General features: G+C 40.1%; 2 protein-coding genes across 3 annotated transcripts; one reads left to right on the top strand and one right to left on the bottom strand.

Annotated features, from left to right (window-relative positions):
* The first annotated feature begins 462 nt into the window (after nucleotides 1–462).
* wbp1 (WW domain binding protein 1) lies at nucleotides 463–10,500 on the top strand. The gene is made up of 4 exons (XM_010738454.3): nucleotides 463–829; nucleotides 1,616–1,718; nucleotides 2,299–2,466; nucleotides 4,401–10,500. Exons 1-4 carry the CDS (start codon nucleotides 767–769, stop codon nucleotides 4,937–4,939), a joined length of 873 nt encoding a protein of 290 aa, XP_010736756.2. The 5' UTR covers nucleotides 463–766; the 3' UTR covers nucleotides 4,940–10,500.
* Nucleotides 10,197–17,483, bottom strand: lman2la (lectin, mannose-binding 2-like a). 2 transcript variants are annotated; one of them, XM_010738436.3, is made up of 9 exons: nucleotides 17,225–17,483; nucleotides 16,784–16,902; nucleotides 15,346–15,463; nucleotides 15,180–15,262; nucleotides 14,997–15,029; nucleotides 14,336–14,497; nucleotides 13,667–13,781; nucleotides 12,469–12,591; nucleotides 10,197–12,371 (listed from the first exon to the last, which is right to left on the bottom strand). In XM_010738436.3, the coding sequence occupies exons 1-9, from the start codon at nucleotides 17,412–17,414 to the stop codon at nucleotides 12,229–12,231; spliced, it is 1,086 nt and encodes a 361-aa protein (XP_010736738.3). In that variant the 5' UTR covers nucleotides 17,415–17,483; the 3' UTR covers nucleotides 10,197–12,228. The 2 variants fall into 2 exon arrangements, with proteins under 2 accessions (XP_010736738.3, XP_010736746.3); XM_010738444.3 differs by lacking the exon at nucleotides 14,997–15,029.
* Between the last annotated feature and the right edge of the window lie 1,843 nt (nucleotides 17,484–19,326).

Here is a 19,326-nt window from a genome sequence, read left to right as displayed (position 1 = left end):
AATTGTTGCAGTAGCTCACATAACACAAGGTGGATAAAAAAAATACTCATAAATAATATATAGATAAAATCTAAAGTACACTCAAAATTTCAAGTATATGTGTATTGGATCATATGTAAGACGTACACATATATCGATATATAATAGTAACTTTATTATTACACAGAAGCAACAAGTTTCTAGGAAAGTGAAAATGGCGAGTTATTCTACATTTATTTTCAGCTATCTGTTAAAAAAAAAACTACACTGACTTTATGTGTTAATATGCTACTAAACATTTATTTTTATCATGGTAAATCAAAGGGTTATTTTTTAAGGAAGATATCAAATTAGAAACAAATTTCACAACATACGCTTGCTTATTATACGTGATTAATCAAAGTATTTTATAAATATTTTTTGAACTTGAACAAATGTTTTGAAGCATGTACACACCAATCTATAAGACACATGACTGATAATAATAAGTATTTAAGGACGCTGTAACATTGCACTTGGTGGCGTTGATGGAGGAATGAACTTGAACTCACAGCAGTGAGATCTTGTGTTTCACTCGCGTACACGCAGCGCCCTCTGGAGCTCAACAGCTGACTCAGTTTCGGATTACTAGCCGTGCAGCTGAGTGTAGGAACAACAAAAACATGTCCGAGTACGAGAGGCTGAACCGTTAACTAGCAACAGCCACCTGCAGTCAACCTAGACAAGTCGTTTATTCGACCGACTGCTATATGATTCCCGTCGTGACAACGGCCGACAACCCAGAAAGATGCCGCAGAAAGCACTGGGATCCATTGTAGGTCTTCTTTGTACCGGGACCTGTCTGGTGCAGGTAAGCCGCCGCAAGCGCACCCTGGGTCGGCTGATGCTTCCAGTTGAGTCCGCGGCGCCTGGAATGGTTGAAGGCCTCCTTTTTTTTGTGTTGTCTCCTCCACAAAGGAAACTGGGCACGGTTCAATACTGTATACTGTGGATGACGTCAGTTAGTCAAAGTTTTTATCGATATTTCGACAGTTGACTTGATGGAAAATGTAGTTTGTAACTCAAAAAAGCAACACGGATGTGTTTCATTAGCTCGATTTTATTTTATTTATTTATTTTTTACAGTATGAATCAAGGCTCATCAAGATTAACGTTAGCCGTTGCTAACTGGTACCCGGCGAATTGACGTTGTTTATTCGGCAGTTGATGATATTAACGGTTCGGACAGAGCAGTCAGTTTGAACGGTTTGATTCACCGATATATTCGCTTTTTAAATCAAAATAAACCGAAAAAAACGACAACGGTGTAGCGTTTTATCTGCATGTTTGTACTGATGTAACATAGCTGACATCGCTCGTCGGTGTATGTAACGTTGGCGTCGTTGTTTTTATGACAGGGTTGTTTTGTTTTAAATACACTTTGAATAATAACTGTCACGGTGCAGACAGTTGGCACTGAAAATGAATGTGCACACACAGTAAAGTGACATTGAAGTGACGAATGACAGAGGGTTAAACAAACCCATTTAGAAATATGTCAGTCTGTCAGGAGCTTGCTATGTGAGTTTGTGTGATCGAGTATTGACTCAGATGTTCACTTTGTGTACCTCTCCTGTGTGTGTGTGTGTGTTTTAAGGGGAAGGAGTTCTGTTTTGGGGTAAACAATGAACAGTACCGCTGTGAGATGGGGTACTGCTGTGGAGAGACAGAATGCTGCACCTACTACTACGAGCTTTGGTGTAAGTTTCAATTGATGTTTTTGTCTTTTCCCAATTTGTTATACACTTAAATCAGCTGTTTTTTTTAGACAATTGACTTGTTTAATGTCTGTTATTTCCTCCTTAAATTAGTTTACCTTTAACAAGAAGAAAACTGAAAGCAAACGACTTTAACCTGTAAGATAGATAGATAGATAGATAGATAGATAGATAGATAGATAGATAGATAGATAGATAGATACTTTATTGATCCTGAGGAAAACAGCACCCAGCATGAGACACAGTAACATACATTCAAGTTAACCTATAAGATATAAAAATCTAGATTTAAATTAATCCAGTGCAAAGAAATTATATAGGTGCAGAGACATTAAAGCTGTGGTAAGATCTTTATATATAGAAGACTATATGAAAGTAAAAAATTAAATTAGGTCAATCAAGGTCACAGCATTTAGCAGAGGTAGATCAAATGACAATGAAGAAATGTACAGGAATCTGAGGTTGTCCATTTAACACTTATATTTGGCCTTGCTCCATTTCATCAGTTACATGTAGATAATGATAAAGTTATATTGAGTCTACCCCCCCTCCCTCATTGTAGGGTTCTGGTTGGTATGGACCCTAATCATCATGCTTAGCTGCTGCTGTGCCTACCGACACCGGAGGGTTAAGATGCGTCTTCAACAGGAGCAACGCCAACGTGAGATCAGCCTCATGGCCTACCAGGGAGCCTCCAGCTCCTTCATTTCGCCTCCACCGCTCAATCTAAGTAAGCAGTCTTTTTGTTTGTTACGTGGGTGTCGAAGATTCCTTCCAGAATTTAACCATTTCACTGTTATTTCAGTTTTTTTTTATTTCACTCCATTTCCCTATTCTGTGTCATCTTGAAGCTTTATCTGTAGGCAGTGAGTTTCTCAAAACCTTTGACAACTGTTTAGTGCCTACTCCATCAAATAGAGATGGTACTCTTAGATAGATATCAAACAGATTAGGAGTTGCAAGCATAGAGGCCCAGATAATCTCTTCTACAGCATCTGCTACAGCACCTCCTGTGGGATCTTCATGTGCTCATGGACCTGCTGGGTCTGCCATGATTCAGCTCTACACCAAGGCTGTCTTAGATAACTTTACCTATCAGACAAATTGATACAGGTTTTATGTTTTGTCGTAATATCGATCATTCTTTTGGGCCAAACCTCATGTTCACAGGTAAAGGTCAGGACTTTGAACTTTGTTCCCCTCACCACCAAGGTCCAACACAACGGCTACATTACAAGCAGTGAATCTCACGCTGTTTGCCACTCAGATCACCTAGATGGCTGAACTCTCCTCGGAGCAGCTGCTCTCCCCTCTTGCTGAATGAAATATCCAAATGAGAGAGTGTCATAACCTTAGAATTGGAGGTGCTGATCCTTATACCGATCTTGTTATACTCAGTTGCAAATTGCCCTGGTTTATAATAGAGATCATAGTCTGACATTGGCAAAGGGACAGCAGAGATGTCAGCGGTCACTCTGGACCTCGGCTGAAACTTGATATCTTGTTCACTAATATCTCAAACAGGAGGTGGGACAAGGTACACACTTGTCTGAGTCTGAGGCCCACAGTGGTCATGCTTGACTTAATGTCAAGAATGTGAACTGTGAGCGTACACAGACAGTGACTCACACAGAGACTCGGATAACATGTAGTCTTACAGCTCTTGATAACATTGGGGATGTAGTAATAAGCCAATTCCAAATACTCAGGCTACAAACCCACAGCACTGATGTCTACAATAACAAGTTTTCTTCTTTAAACTGATCTTTCATTTGAATTTGATACCGTCGCAAACAAGAAAACATATCTTCTAGTTGTCTGTTTTTCATTGTAGATATCAGTTGAGGATATTTGAGAGTAAGGTGCTATTTTGCCAAGTAGACAAGAGAGGAATGTACGGTATGTCCAGAAACTGATGTGTGTTTTGTTCACAGTCTAATTGTCTGTGGGACCAGCATTATAATAAGGTGCCACCATTCTCGAAATACTATCTGACTTTGAATCCCAGGGAGTGCTATTAGGGATGGTTAGATTAAGTTTTGACCTATGGGAAAGCTGATCCTTAGGCGCCCAAAAATGTAGCCTGTGGTATTTTGGATTATCCAGTATTGAAGCGGGTTGCACAACCTCCATTAAGACATTTAATCAGGAACACTTTACTGCGGCGAAACAAAATGATTAGCTGGTGCATGTGGACGACAGAAAGGACTGACAGATCTAGTCTTCTCATAAATGGCGAGGAATTTGTTGTTTGAAACCAGATGTTCCTGATTCAGAGCTACGTTGACTGTTTATTGACCAGCAAAGATATTGTTTTAATATTGTTTTTATGGAATAATAATGATAATAATAAATCAGTGTTACACAGATTCAATAGGAAACACGCCATCGGTGCTCACATGATAAGATAAAACACATGTTTCCCGGCCTATTAGTGAAATGGTTGGCCTGTATAACACCATGCTGGAATAATTAGAATGGATGTTAGAGTTATAAGCACAGTCGTAGTGCTGCGACTAACCCTTTCTATCGTCATCCATCATCATCCATGGCTTTTTTTTATACATTAAGTAATTGTTTGGTTTGTAAGATGTTGGTAAATAATAAAAAAAAGCCTATAACAGTTTCCTAAAGCCCAAACTGACATATTTTTCTGACGTTCAGGGTTCTGGAACGACTGCAAGCTTCCCGACTATGAAGAGGTGGTAGGTCACCCCCCGACACCCCCTCCCCCTTACTCTGAAAACCCCCCTGAGACTCAAGCACCCCTTCCACAAGTGAGCCAGCCAGACGCTGCCACCGTGCCACAGCCGCTGGCTGAGGCAGACCCGAGTTTGAACAGTCAAGCCTCAGGCTCATCTTCGGACCAGGAAGAAGCGTCGATGCCCATCCAAGCTCAGTGTCTGGCGGAGGAGAACGCACAGGCTCCATTGATGGCGGCGGAGGAAGAGGAGGACGAGGAGCTCGTCACCCGGCGTCGCCACGTGACCGGCGACTCTGGGATCGAAGTGTGCGTTTGCCAGCTGGACGTGGACGAGGGCTCGGGGCTCGAGGAGGAGAGCGACGAGGAGCAGCGGATGTGCAAGGTCCCCGCTCGGGATTGCTGCTCTGGGCACCAGCAGCAGACCTTCAGACAGAAGGAACGCACCTCTGAGCTGCCTAGCCAGACCGCCAGCACCAGCACTGGGGACCACATGGTGTGATCCACAGCTTAACTAACCAGCCAACCAGTGTGGCTTTCTGCTTCCCACAGGGTGATACGAAGATAGCTGTTGTCGTCATCATCATCATCACCACAGAGAGTGTCTGTGTTTTATTTCTTTGAATTAACACACAGGCACGACGTTAAGATGATGATGATAACTAATCCTTAATGGCTCCTGATTAGGAACGATGACTAACGCATTGTTTGGACAAAACTCCATTTTATTATTTTGCTTTGCTTTTCCTTAGCGGGGAAACCAGCAAACACATGTTGACGCTCCATTTGGTATGTTTTGTTTTTCTTTTTCGCATTAGGTGGGAGAACATAATTGGGTAGTGAGAAGGCAGCAATTGATTGTGAGTGAAAATGTTTCCCTCGCTCCTACCTTCTCCTCGAGCACTGCCATCATGTTTCCGTTTCTGTCTTGCCACTCTCCTTCGGTCGGAACATTTCCGGCCATCCTTCCATCTGACATTTTACCTCTGGTGGGATGGTGAGCTAGGAGCATACCGACACGGTCAACAACATTTCTCCCCCCTGTCCCCGCTATGACTAAGCAGAGGAGTCAAAAACAAACCTCTTGAAAACTTAGGATGATACTGGATGAATCGACAAGAGCACACATTTAGTTTTTTTTTCTTCTTTTTTTCTTTTCTCTCCCCAAAAGCTGTGTGTGAGTTTATGTGTGTGTGTGCTGTGAAATCTAGGGCACAGCTGCATGGTGATGTCAGCTCTGAGGTCATGGCAACCAGCGTCTGGTGTCCTCTGGTGTGAAGTCTTTTCGCATCTAGAGTAGGCGGGGGGGGGTATAAACCCACAAATAGCAGAGGAGACAGGAATGAGTTGCGTTGTTCCGTCTCCCTCCCCCGGCCTTTTCTTCTTCTCCTTTTTGATATCCATATTGTGGTCTCCACAGCTCTGTGGTTACCTATCAGCATGACTGTAGGTAAGGAATGACCAGCGTTTAATGCTGATTTATTGATTGTGTGATCTTCCCACTTCAGTTCCCGACTGCATTGAATTCATAGTAATAGCCAAGAAGGCTATGCCACCGATTATTATATATTTTTTGTTAATCAGTAAAAAGCCTTGTGGTGGCTCTGTGTTAGCGTGTTTTACTTACTGTGTAATGTCGGAGCGAGTAGTCGCAGCATTTGGCTCATTCTACACATAAGTATAGAGTTCATGGATGTTCATAACGAAGGATGTACTTGCTTTTTTTTTTTCATAACCAAGTATGCTTCAGTAAATGCCACAGATGTCACTTAATTGCAACAAAGCTCCCAGTGGGGGGGCTGCTAGAATGTGTTCTAGTGAGTGGATGTTACAGTGCAGTAGGGAAGGTGTGTGTGTGTGTATCTTTAAAGTGCTGTAGCATCTGGTTGAAATACTTATTCAGCACTGAGGTGGATTAACTATTAAAAAGCACTGGTATTATGCATGAAGCATGAATTTCTGTGATTATATTTGAGTTCATTAGCATTTCCTATAGCAGTCGCTTTGCTCATCTTGTCTGTCAGAGTGATCGCGGGCTACAGCGGCTACACAACTGTGCACACAGATGTTCGGGTTAACGAATTGGCCTGAGTTAAGAGTTGTTTTTTTTTTTAGACGATGGATGTAGTTTCATTGTTTTGTTTATGACTAGGTGAGCCAGCGCTGGTAGCTAGTTAGTCGGCGCTGTCTTGGATTTCTGTGGCCCCCGTAGCTCTTAGCAGTGTGAGGGATCTGTAGTGGTATTTTCCATTGGCAGCAGACGACGGGTGCGTTAGCAACCTGAGGTGGATGCAGGCTCCTCTCTGCGGTCCAGTCAGTGTTGGCACAGCTGCAGTATCTATTGTGATTGACTGCATGCCTCTCTGCATGTCATGTCGCTTGCTTGCCCAATATACTGTACAGTATGTATTCAATGCATAGCAGTTATAGTGGGTGTTGTCAGATAGGAGAACCACTGCGAAACAAAATTGTTACTTGTTACAAGTCCGTGCGAGACGAGCGGGAACTGATAAGTCAGTAAATGTCTCGCTGATAATTTAGTTTGGATGTTCAGCAGCTTTTCTTTGGTTTGTTGTCTGTCTGCTCTGATAGCGTGTGTCCAAATGGGCACAGTGTAAAGACTCGGGTCAGTCATTCGCAGTCTGCTTCACACGCTCACAAAGTACTGCTCCAGATTGGCACCTAACATTATCATGATGCGACACAGTGCAATATTTTGTTCTAGATAAACACCATTCAAGGTAACCATGTCCTAAATACAGTATCCTGGATGAATTGGCAGTTATCACTCGACAGACATCGCATATTGTGACTTAAATATAGCTATTAAACATATGTTACCAGCTGGCAAAGTGGCAAGTAAATGTTAACATTTCATGCTTGATGGATATATTTATTCAGGCACTTACATTTCTGGCACTGATAGAGCAGCCAAGGATACATTAGGAAGTTCTTGCCATCTTAACAGGACATGACACTGGGTTTCGTCTTCCCTCCCAACTCTCGGCTATGTTTGAGTTGAGCTACGCTGCATGCTATTGTGGCCAGTGTATTGAAAACAACACAAGAGGCTCCAGTGTGCCAAAAATATCAACGCAGAGTGAAACAAAATGAATACACAGCTGCCTAATGTTTCCGTTGAAAGAATATTTACGTTTCATGTCCGTTAAATAGCCCTAAGGAAACATGCCGCGGGCCAGTTTTTACAGCAGCAGTGAAAGCTTTGCAGTTCTTGTGTCGCGTAGTGGAGCAGGTGTTTTAAATATGAAGCCAAAATAACATGACAATGACCTTTTCAGAAGAGCTGTTACACTGTGAGCATGACTGCACACCCATTAGCACAAGTGATATAAGACATTTCTTTGACCAACACACCTCAAGCTGCCTTGCTGCATCTCTAGAGAGCAAATGTCTTGATTATAGAGCTGCACAATAAAATATCGCCTCCGTATGCAGAAACATATGTGCTACTGCCTTATTAGAGTAGATGTAGTCGCGCAGTTCTGTTGGGGATTTTTCTTATTTGAATGGTAATGTTTGTGTTGTTCCAGGCATGATAGCTTCAGAGCAGAGGGGTGCTTTTATTCAATAGGAAACGGCACCCGAGTCTCTTCCACTCGCTTTTTGAGAAGAGGATGTGGTTTGAAAACATTATAAAGCCACAAGATTTATACTGTCACATGTTCTGTAGAGTTTTACTTGCATTGGTTTTGTATCCGAGGGGTAGAGCATGAGTTGAATTTAAAAATACTGTGTGTCTAGTTTAGTCGATGGAATTTGTCAAAACCAGATTTTTGAGTTTCATTCTGTTTTTGTTCCACGGATCTGGTCATGATTAAGTTTGTGATATGAGCTGACTCGTGAGGAAAAGTGTGAGGAATATGAGGAAATAAAACAGCAACTATATATTCTTATTTTTGTTTTCCATTGTTTTCTGATTCATTCTGTTTGCGTTTCGAGGACAAACGTCAACTCCGACAAGAGGTCGCTTTGCGATCTTCTTGCTAAGGTGCATTTTTTTTTTTTTTTTTTTTGCTTATTTGTATACATGTAAACAAAATAATAAGGGGAAGAGGGAGGGGAGAAACGGATAGGGGTACTTTTGTGCATGAGTGAACTGGAGGTCCATAGTTTTCTCATTGCCAAACAACTACTATGCCTCCCTGGATTTCACATGTTTACTGAGATTAAGGGCTATATCAGTCATCAGTTGTGGGCAAACGTCCATTCAATCCATTTATCCATTTCGTGCTCTGTGCTGTTTTTATTTAAAGCCACAGTTGCCGAGGTCCACTATCTGAACATGGTCAGACATCTGCAATGTGAACATGGTCAGTGTTTGGATTTAGGATGTCCTGTTTTCAATGTTGTGGTGGAGCTCATCTTTAACAATAGCTGATTGTATATGACCATATATATGTTTGTTTTATAGGCTTTAACTTTGCCTTTTTTTTTGTCAACCTCAACGGAGGTGCGTGATGCGACACCCCCTCCCCACCCTCACCCCTACCCCGCCGAATGAGAACCATTCTCCTACTAATGTAACCAGCTGCGTGTGTGTGTGTGTGTGTATGTGTGTGTGTGTGTGTGTATGTGGTTGCGACAGAAGTTTTCACTTTGCTCCGTTGGCTCTCTTGTGGACTGTTGACTCCACCTTTCACCAAGCTCCGTCTAGTCAACAGAAGTCGTAGCCGACGTCGTAGCCGTTTTTTTTTTTTTTTTTTTTTTTTGGGCTCTGCATGTGGAAACAGAAGGGCACGCCCGCCCATGCTGAAGTGTCGACGGAATGATCAACCAAAGTCGCTGCCATCTCCATGCAGATCATCACTGTTTTCACTGGATTGCGTGTGTGTGTGTGTATGTAGTTGTCATGGCGATGGTCTGTTTGGTTTCCCACTCTCAGGGTTATCTTTAACAAGCAGTGCTAGAGTTTAACACATTTTTGACCCACTAATCTCATAAAGCCAAAGCAGTCGTTTCATGATAATTGTCTCCCCGTTGTCGTCTGATGTTACTTCTGCATCACGCATCTCTGTCGTGTGTATTGTACTTTACTCAACTGGGCTATGCAAAAACATAAACCTACTGTTATATGCTGCGACCCCTTTCTCACGTTTCTCTGTCATTTGTCTGTGGGCACCAGTACAAGCAATATAACTCTCAGTACATGTGTCACTGCACTGTACTGTAATTTTACTTTGGTTGATCTGTGTACATGTATTTGTTAAAGAAAACTTGTAAAAAACAAACAAAAAAACAAACATGTTATGCTCCTACAATGATGTGGTGAGTTTGATTCAGTGTCCGATGAGAGGCTTGAGTTAAAAAGCCATTCTAGTTTATATATTTTTTCCTGTTTTTTTGGGGGGCGTTTTCCTGCCTGCCTCCTGAACCACTAACACCTTCTACTTCCGACTTATGGATAAACCACATTATTAAGTTGTATAAGCCGAATGGAAAAAAGTTCAATATGTTGTTGATTAATTCATATTTGATATCTTTGGACTGCCACTTTGTCATCCTTCATTTCTGTTGCACTAATTTGATTCGTTTTGTTTTTTTCTCAGTTTAAGCAACATCTTCCTTCTTTTTCCATCATGATGGTTTTTCACCGACTCAATATTTAACCGTTGCCTTCTAATCCTCAGTTACTATACCATCAACTTTCAAAATTTTTATATATTATACACATGAAAGACCTCAACATGGAACACAGTCAGCCTACATTAAACCAGGACACATTAGTGGAGCCCTCAAAACTTTTTTTTTTTTCCCCTCAGCCATCGATAATACCAAACAGATGGAGGTGCCATGGTTGAGCTATGTGGATTTTCTTTTTTTTTTCTTTTTTTTTGATGAGAAACACCTTAGTTTGAGCATCAATCATACAAAAACAAACCACTCTTTCTACATTTTTGTTCCTAATAACTTTAAACAAGCCAAAATGAGTAAAGTGTAAAAAAAAAAAGAGAAAAAAATTAAAGCACTGAATGATAAATAAAATGCTTTGGTTTTAGTAAGAAGTCTGCTGTGTACTTGTTGGGTCATCATTTGTATTTTATTTTTTTAATAAAAGAAACATTGGCACTCAGCTGACTCTAACGCTTGTCATTTCTTCCTTTTGATTTAATCCATGTAACCTCAAGAAGCATTTTTGTTGAATCCTGATTGCTTTAAGAGAAAATTAACCTTGAGTAACTGAAGATAGTGCTCCACCCAGTGACAAACTGGGTATAATCACACGGCTGTGTGAGAGGCACCTCAGGCAGTAAGCCTCCATTATTGATGAGTTATGTAATTAAACACAATCGCACACAATGAAAGCATAAAGTTTGATTTTGATAGCTTTATTCTTAAACTTTCCATCTCTGCTCCAGATAAAAACATTTGGATTTAACTTTTAAATGTTACTATAGCCAAAATGTGGTTTTATTTGTATGTTGTGTCATACATATAACCCAACTTCACACCGAGACGCCATAAATAATATCAATGTAGGTCTTTACTGACACAATGCAAATAGTTCATGAAACAATAGTTACAAAATGTTATTTATGGATCACTAAAAATGGACACATGAGCATGAGGCACACGGTTTTTTATTCAAAACAAACTAAATATAAATAAGTTAGGGCGGTTGTGAAAGATATATGATGTTGACACGAGGCCTGGAACCAGAACATAAAAGACAATGATTGGGCAGAGCCAGAAGAGGCAGCCTGAGGCCAAACCAGCATGTTTGTTCAGTTCATAAACTGTATGACACAGTCAACAAAAAAAAAAACACAGAGGAGGTATTTGTACATATAACAATGAAGACACGCAATCAAAATGTCAGTTCAAAAGAAAAAATACAATATATTAGTAGTAGTCAAATTCTCTTTAGTCGCTCCTTTCAGTGCAAAGTCAAAGATCTTACATTTTAATCTATCTAACTATCTATTTTAAATATATTTAGAAGAATTTGCTAAAAAAACTCATCCATTTTCTCAAATGCATGCATAAAATCTGGGGAAGGGAACAGTAATATATCTAAACATCTTGTTAGATTGTTAAAAATGAAAATAAAATATTTCCCTGAAACACCCACATCTTTGCCACATGCACCAATCACACAGAGGTCAATTTTCCATGTGCTTTATATAGACGCAAAAATGTCTACGACTCGGTAGATGATTCATGAGAAAATAACCTCAACAGATGTCGTGCATACTACTACTACAGGATAAAAATATACAGTACAATATATAGTACGCGCACAGAGTCAAAATGATGGAGTACAAAGCACTCAGGTGCTCTTTCTAATGCAAAGAAGAGTAGAGGTGCATCTTGATGACAGCATCGGTTTTTAGTTTGTTTCACACTTCTGCAGGTGGATCACGAAGAGGAACACAGTGGATACTTATATTTATATTTCTCAAAGCCATAACATAAACATCTGTGAACTGAAAATGAGTAAAAAATAATCTTAGTTGTCAAATGCTCATGAGAAGTCATGTGACATAGATGGTAAGGCCGAGTTGGCGTGTGTCAGGCAGGGGCTGAGGGTAAAGTGTGAAATAAAAAGGTCCTCCTACTGCTTCATGACTACCAAATGGCAAAGTTAGAAAGTGGCTTTTTGTCAGAGGTGATACATCTACTTCATCTCCTGTCGAGCTAGTGTTGTCCTCAGGATGAAACAACCTACTGTGCCCTGCTGGGCGGCAGCAGCGTCTCTCTTTCCTCTCAGTGCAGCTCGGTCCACGGACCGCAGTAGTGGTCACGACCTCCGTCTATCTGCTTCTTCTACTTTCAGTAGAAGCGCTTGCGCCGGGTCTCGTTCCAGTTGCTGTAGACCACCAGGCCGATGACAATGAGGAAGATACAACCCAGCATGGAGAAGAGCACGGTGAAGAAGATGGCAATGCCACTCATCCCTTCTTCCGTCTGACCCACTGGAGGAGAGGACAACAGTCAGAGAGTTAAAGAGCGAATAGAAGGTGGGAAGGGTGGAATATACTGCGTGTGTGTGTGTGTGTGTGTGTGTCTTACATCGGAGTAGTTCAATGTTATCTACACTGGGTATGGTTATTTCCTCTTCCTCCTCTTCCTCTTCCTTTTGACTCCGCAACACAGTCAGTTGGTAGAGTTTCAGTGAAATGATGTCATGGTTATCTATAAACATTTAGAAAAAAAAGTGATTATATGTGATTAAAGGATCTCATACATTCACTGTAAATGTTCATAGAGCAACACAAGCAGTGTATTCTTTTTGGTTGTGTCCTAATAACATTGCTTCTTTGACTCTACTTAAACCCCACGGTTTTCAAGTAAATAAGGAAAACATGAACTATTTGACTTTTTTATTATTTGCATTCAATTTTACTTCAAGGAAACACAGTTAAAATGATTCCTGAGATCTACAAAGGTTAGGATAGTAATATGATGTATCCAACACTCTCTCTACTTCCAGACGGCTGTGTCGCTGGGTGTGGGGTTCTATGTTTGCAGCAGTAATTGGTGTATCCTGCCTTTATCACTGCACACACTACAGTGTGATCACAAAGGATCAATTCACTGGATTTTAATCTCATCTCTACATATCTACGTACACTATCAATACACTCCTTAGTCACTTGTCTGTATCTTCTCTTTGTGCATGCCAAACCAATGATGCAAACACAGGAAATGGTAAATGGACTGTATTTATAAAGCGCCTTTCTAGTCTTTTGACCACTCAAGACATTTTTACACTACACATCGGGAGTTCCGCATATGCCCAATCTTGGGGTTAATCTTGGGGTTAATCTTGGGGTTCAGTATCTTGACATGTAGACTAGACGCAAAGGGCTGGGTATAAAACCACCGGTGTTCTGATAAGTGGACGGCCGGCTCTAGCTCCTGGGCCAAGGTTGCCCATCAGTCAATCAGCAGATAAAAATTTGTTTTAAAGAACCATTTAAGCTCCTAGAAATGATGATTTTTAACTCAATAGAAATAGACAGACTTTGAAACCAGGGAATAAAAAAAAGGTAAAATGAAATTGGGAAGATAGTAGCTTTCATCAAGTATGGAATTTATAGCAAGAAAACAAGAAAAGTGCCCAGGTTGTTCGATATGGATAGAATTAATAAAAACAGATTATAGTGAAATATTTCAGATGATAAACAATATTGTACAACATATTGTATGCACATTTAAAGTGGTAAAGGGGCCAATCACCATATTTGGGATGGTGAAAGCTGTTTACCTGAGAGGTCACCAGTGACAGCTGTAGCTCCAAAATAATAGCCTTGTGGAAGCCGCACCCCGGGTATGTCCAGGCAGTCCCTCCACTCGTGCTGCCCATCGATGTCTATCATCACCTGGAGAACGTTTGCAGAATGTAAATATGTTGCAGAATTACAGAACTTCTGTTACAGAACTTTGTGAGTCTAAAAACTCCTTAAATCATGGACTGAAGCATAAACAATTGTTCTGACTTTTATTCGACTTCTTGGAACAGCCCTGCTGCCAATTTCTTCCAGAAATATATTAACCTTTAGTATTTATGTCTGTAAAGCCTGTATTGTAAAATAGCTGTCTAAGATTTTATCTTTGCTCCTCTGGAAAGATTTTTATTTGGCACAAATCTTGTGAAATCTTTGTATCTGCTTCAACAGTTTATTACTCTGTTCTGCCTGTCTGTCATTTTATGTTTTAGTGAAACAGTAAACAAGGTGTTGCTGTAAAAGAACATGCATGCTCAGCCAGCCTACACCTGATAAATATAGGTTAAATAAATATTCGCAAGTGCATCCAGTGCACGCTAATAACAAGTTGGACAGTTGAGGACATGTCTGCTTGTGCTAAGCAGTGTTATTACTGTGGATGACTGAAGACAGTGCGTAGTGTGTGTGTGTGTGTCTGTGTAACTCACCGTGAGCCTGCGGCGGATGTATCGGATAAAGAGGAAGGTGTCATGTTTGAGGTTGCGCACCATGGCGTTGCAGCCGCCAAGCTCCGTGGGCCGACCGTCCCGCTCGTGGTCGTAGCTGATGCTGCCGTTCCCAACCATGGCCAGAACGAAGGGGAAGATCCTCTTGTGGTCACAGGAGGAAAAGAGAGAGAGAGATGAGGAAATGGTCTTGATTTAAATTAGTCCCTCAAATCTCTGAGAGGAAGGAGAAAGGAGATTTTCACTGGGTTGCTCACACATCCAGAGATTTCCATCTGAAATATGATGCAGCTTTTGTCTTTTAAAACCGTGAATATTATTCTGATGTCAAAAGACACTATACGATATACAACTGAGATCTTGTATTTGTTATGTATCTGTTATGTATTGTTTTATGTCTTTGTTGTAAAGCACTTTGGGTACCGTTCGGCTATTGTAAAGGGCTATACAAATAAACTTGATTTGATTTGAAATGCATGTGACACTGATTAAGACCACACAGCAAACATGCAGGGACAAAATAAAAGAAACATGTCACAGTCTTGTTTCAAAGATAAGGGTGAAACATGCTTAAGGACCGATGGAGGCTGGATAATGAGGTTAGACTTTGGGTTGAGATCAAAGGTTCCAAAAAGCCAGTTACCTGTGTGCGAGGAGTATATCTTTTCTTCTGTGCCTGTCTCCAAATGGTTGGACACACAAGGAACACAAACACAGCCCTTTTACACAAATTTGCAAGAGCACTTGTCCATGTCTTGCACTTGCCCTTAACCCTACATTACTTCCCAACAACATGTAAGATCTGAGCAGTGCTGCTCCAGCATACCTCCAGCTGTTTCTCCTCATTGGGATACGTGTCCACAAAGACACCCAAGCCAGTGAAGTTGTCCATATTTCCAAATACAGGACCTATAAAAGAATGCAAAGACTGAGCAGGTTAATGATACATAAATTAGTTTCTTACACTAAATATTATGTCTTATAGCATTTACCTTTCTGCAAACGTTCCTTTGTGTACCAAATTGCTAAACCATCACCGTTCAGGTTTTTCTTTCCTTGCCCGTGAATCTTAAAGTGCACCTGCATCTCCCAGTCCTTCAGATGGCAAGGCTGGAAACACACACGGGTTAAATAAAGTCACTGGAATACTACTGTACAACAACAAATAGGCAAAGACCCATGAGAGGAAAATACAAGATTTTGTATATGACGTAGTGTAAAGGTCTTTAGGGCAGACCTAAGCCAATTAAAAAACCTGAGAGCATAAACAAAATTTGATAATCTTATACTGAAGTCTGCTTTTGCTTTCAGTACTGTTTTCTGTCACAGTGACTGCCGTTTCTCGTAGTTCAGGCCTCAGTTTAATTTCTGTTTAGGGTGATGCAGATATGGCTGGTTGGGGTTGGGGCTGTGGTTGGGTTTACGTGAAGGCAAGAGGAAATGCGTATCGGATGGGAAACAGACTTCAACACAACTACAGATCTCAGGTCTGCACATTTTAGTCTACTAAGATCAAAGCCTAATGGTATGCAGCTGATCCAGTTATGCCCACATTGGCATGTTAAAGGTTTGATGTTTTCACACACTCGTGCAATCATGGGCTGCAGATGATGAGGCAGTTTAGTTTGCTTGGTGTGAGATAAGATGTAAACAGGCTTACAGCAAAGAAGATGACAGACAAATACCTGTCCTTCCACCGACCTTGCCCACTTAACCTGCTCATATTTGACATCCTTTTTTATTTTACTGAATAAATACAACCTCTTTGAACATGAAACATAGCCAAACCACATTTCCCCAATATATAGTGTACCTACTTACAATCATCGATAGTCTGTGCATACACCAAATCATATTGATTGTTCATATTTTTAAGAACAAACTCAAAACTTTTGTTTTTAATCTGGCTTTTAACTATATTTTATACATTTTTCTGTTTATATATTTTAATCTGTTACACCATTTTCACTTTTATGGATTTGTAAAATACAAATAAAGTCTGATTGATTGATTGATTGATTGATATTTCTAACATTTTAATAACTTGCTTGGTGTACACCAAGCTGCCAGTTTGTCAGCATTTATATCAATGAGGGTAGATTAAATATTGGAAACACTTCTCAGTATAACCATGAAGTTGAATGACTGAACAACAGAGCCTACATGAGAGTAGGATCTACTGCAGGGTTGTTTTTATTAGACTGCATTACTTTTAGCCTAATGAACCTAATAAAATAAAACTGGCGTGTCTGTTAAGCTTCATCTAGAATTACTTATTGGCTCTAACCCTTCTTCATCATCTGCACCATGTGTCTGCTGGCTGTTACTGTGACTACATCAGCTAAAAACACCTGTTTTTTGAAACACATGTCATGTCAGTAGAAAGGAATGCTTCAGTTCACCCACACATTAGCCTTTGTGTGTACTCACAATGCGGCTCCACACTGCCCCCTGTCTGCTCTGCTTGTCAGGTGTGAGGCGCACCTGGTCGGTGGTTACCATGGCATCCCCCATCAGCTCCCAGTGGGAGGAGCCTAAAGATCCCACACCTGAGGACACAAATAGCACAGTCATCATGAGAAAAAGCTGACAGGGCGCTATGGGGGAGCAGAGAGGCTCTGCTTTGTTACTGAACAAAACATCTGAGAAAGTGGACAAGCACTCAAACAAAGGTCTTTTAATGAGGCACAGTGAAAGGTATTAAATGTAGGAGGGTGTGTCTGAGTGTTAGAGCATTAAAAAAAGACACATATATGAAAGAAAAGAGCTGAAGCATATATGTATTTTAATTGCTAAATGAATTATTCTGCAGACATATGTCGCCTGTGAACCCCTGTCATCCTAATGTGGTGTATAACGGGATAGCGTTACCTTGGTATGGCTTGGAAAGGGAGTACTCCCGCTTCAGAAACTCTTCCATTTCGTGGTCATCGTCGGCAAAACACCGGCATGCAGTGAAAATAATAAAAGCAAAAGTCCAGAGTGATTTAAAAGGCATTGTTTTCCGTCTGAATGGCATTTTGGACTCCCTGTATTGCTGGTTCCTGCTGACGGCAGCCATCGTAGGTCAAAACTCATCCCACTGAACAGTCAGCTTCATTCCCATTGGTTCGCCCTGTTACATGGCTCATCGCTATTGGTCGAGTTGATTTGTCAATCAAAACGCGCGTTTTTAATTGGATGTGCTGTTCCGAGCTAATGTTAATGGTGAAAATGGATCAATTAACTTATTCAATTGGAAGCGTGCTTTTATAATTCGCCTTATTTTAGTGTTTACTCACTAATTACTTAAATCTGCTCACCTTAACTCTTCCCTTCAGTTCACATACAGGCTGTATCTGCTCTGTTAACTGTCTTATTCAGCTGTTTTATTATTATTATGCAATGTTTTTATGATCTATTATGTTTTATGAGGTCAACCAGAAAATAAAGGATTTTTTTTAGACAATTCTGTAAATAAAATATAATCTTTAGTTGCAGCCCTTGAAGTAAATGTTGCTTCATCAAGAGTCAGACAGAGCTATCCATCCCAGGAGGAGGTGGGGTGGGCAGTGTGATTTCCTGTACACAAAAGCAGTTCTTGTTGTCATGGTTTGCACCGAGGTTTGTTTGCTGTCACGATTAGAATACTTTTAGATAGTTGTACAGTTTAGATACATCGAAACTGCATTTCTACCAACAAGGTGATATCAAGGAATACAACATTAATAAAACAAAACAGAGAGGCATTAAATATATACTAAAAATCTATTGTCTTATGTAAGTGTGTAAGTTAATTCTTAATAATAATTTAAATACAATATTTTGAAATATTTTATATCACAATAGTGAGTTGTGTGTGTGTGTATTTGGTTTGTATTTCTTTATTTATTATCAATACTGTAATTTCATTATTACTTGATTGACCCATGTTGTAAAGTAGTCCAGGGACAATGTTTCATACATACTCCGGTACAGTAGGTGGTGCTGTGCACCATGAGTAACGACTGCAAACAGCCTTAAAATCAAAGTAAACAGAGAAAAGGATATTGTTGTATCAGGTAAGAATGTCCATGTCCACATGAGTGAAGTCATATACTTTCAAAATGTGTGGGAAAGCATTTAGACATAGTAATGGCTTGAAAGTGCATCACATGAGAGAAGCTGTATCTTTGCAAAAACCAGTGGGAAAAGATGTTTAATACAATAACAAACAATATTGAAAAGACGATCCACACAGGCTGTACCAAGATGTGCACAGGTGAGAGTCTGTACCTCTCAACATATGTGGGGAAATATTCAGTCTGATGTCAGACATGAAAATGAATTCATACAGATGAACAGTGGTTGACTTGAAGAAGACAGGAGAGACCCTTAGACTCTTATATTTTGGCATTTTGCTTGATAAATGATTAATTAATTATCATGATAGTAGCCAGTTGATGAAAATTAATTTTAAAGAATAAAATGCCAACAGTTCTAGGTGAAACAAACCATACCTTATATTCATTTTCAGAACGTAGCCTTGTAATAAGAGTAACAGATTAAAAAATAAATAAAAAGAAGACAGTTGACAAATTGTGAATATTTGCTTGGTATACTCTATATAGAAATAAATATATACATAATCTAAATACTGTGTACTTGTATTCGAGTGCTGTTAATATACAGCTATGTATCGACAATCAAGTCTTAGAGGTCCACTTGCAAAATTAAAAAAAAAAGTCACAGGCTCAGAAAGGTTGAATTAAGCATGATATTTAAGTTATTTCAGGTTGCACTGGAATTTTGTAAGGCTGTGTAGAGATGCATAGTAAATAAGCAAAACTATTATTACAGAGAAAAGATGACATGCAAATGTATAGAAATGTTATATAACAATGTATGAATGGAAGTTAAAGACATCTCCAATCTGAGATATCAAAGGGTAATCCTAAACCTTTGCTCATGGGGCAGATTTGAACCCCGGTCTATTATTCCATGGCATGGCATAT

The sequence above is a fragment of the Larimichthys crocea genome, chromosome IX (assembly GCF_000972845.2).
Source record: "Larimichthys crocea isolate SSNF chromosome IX, L_crocea_2.0, whole genome shotgun sequence".
Classification (NCBI taxonomy): Eukaryota; Metazoa; Chordata; class Actinopteri; family Sciaenidae; genus Larimichthys; species Larimichthys crocea.
The sequence above is the reverse complement of the archived record's forward strand: the minus strand, read 5'-3'. Positions and strand labels throughout refer to the sequence as shown.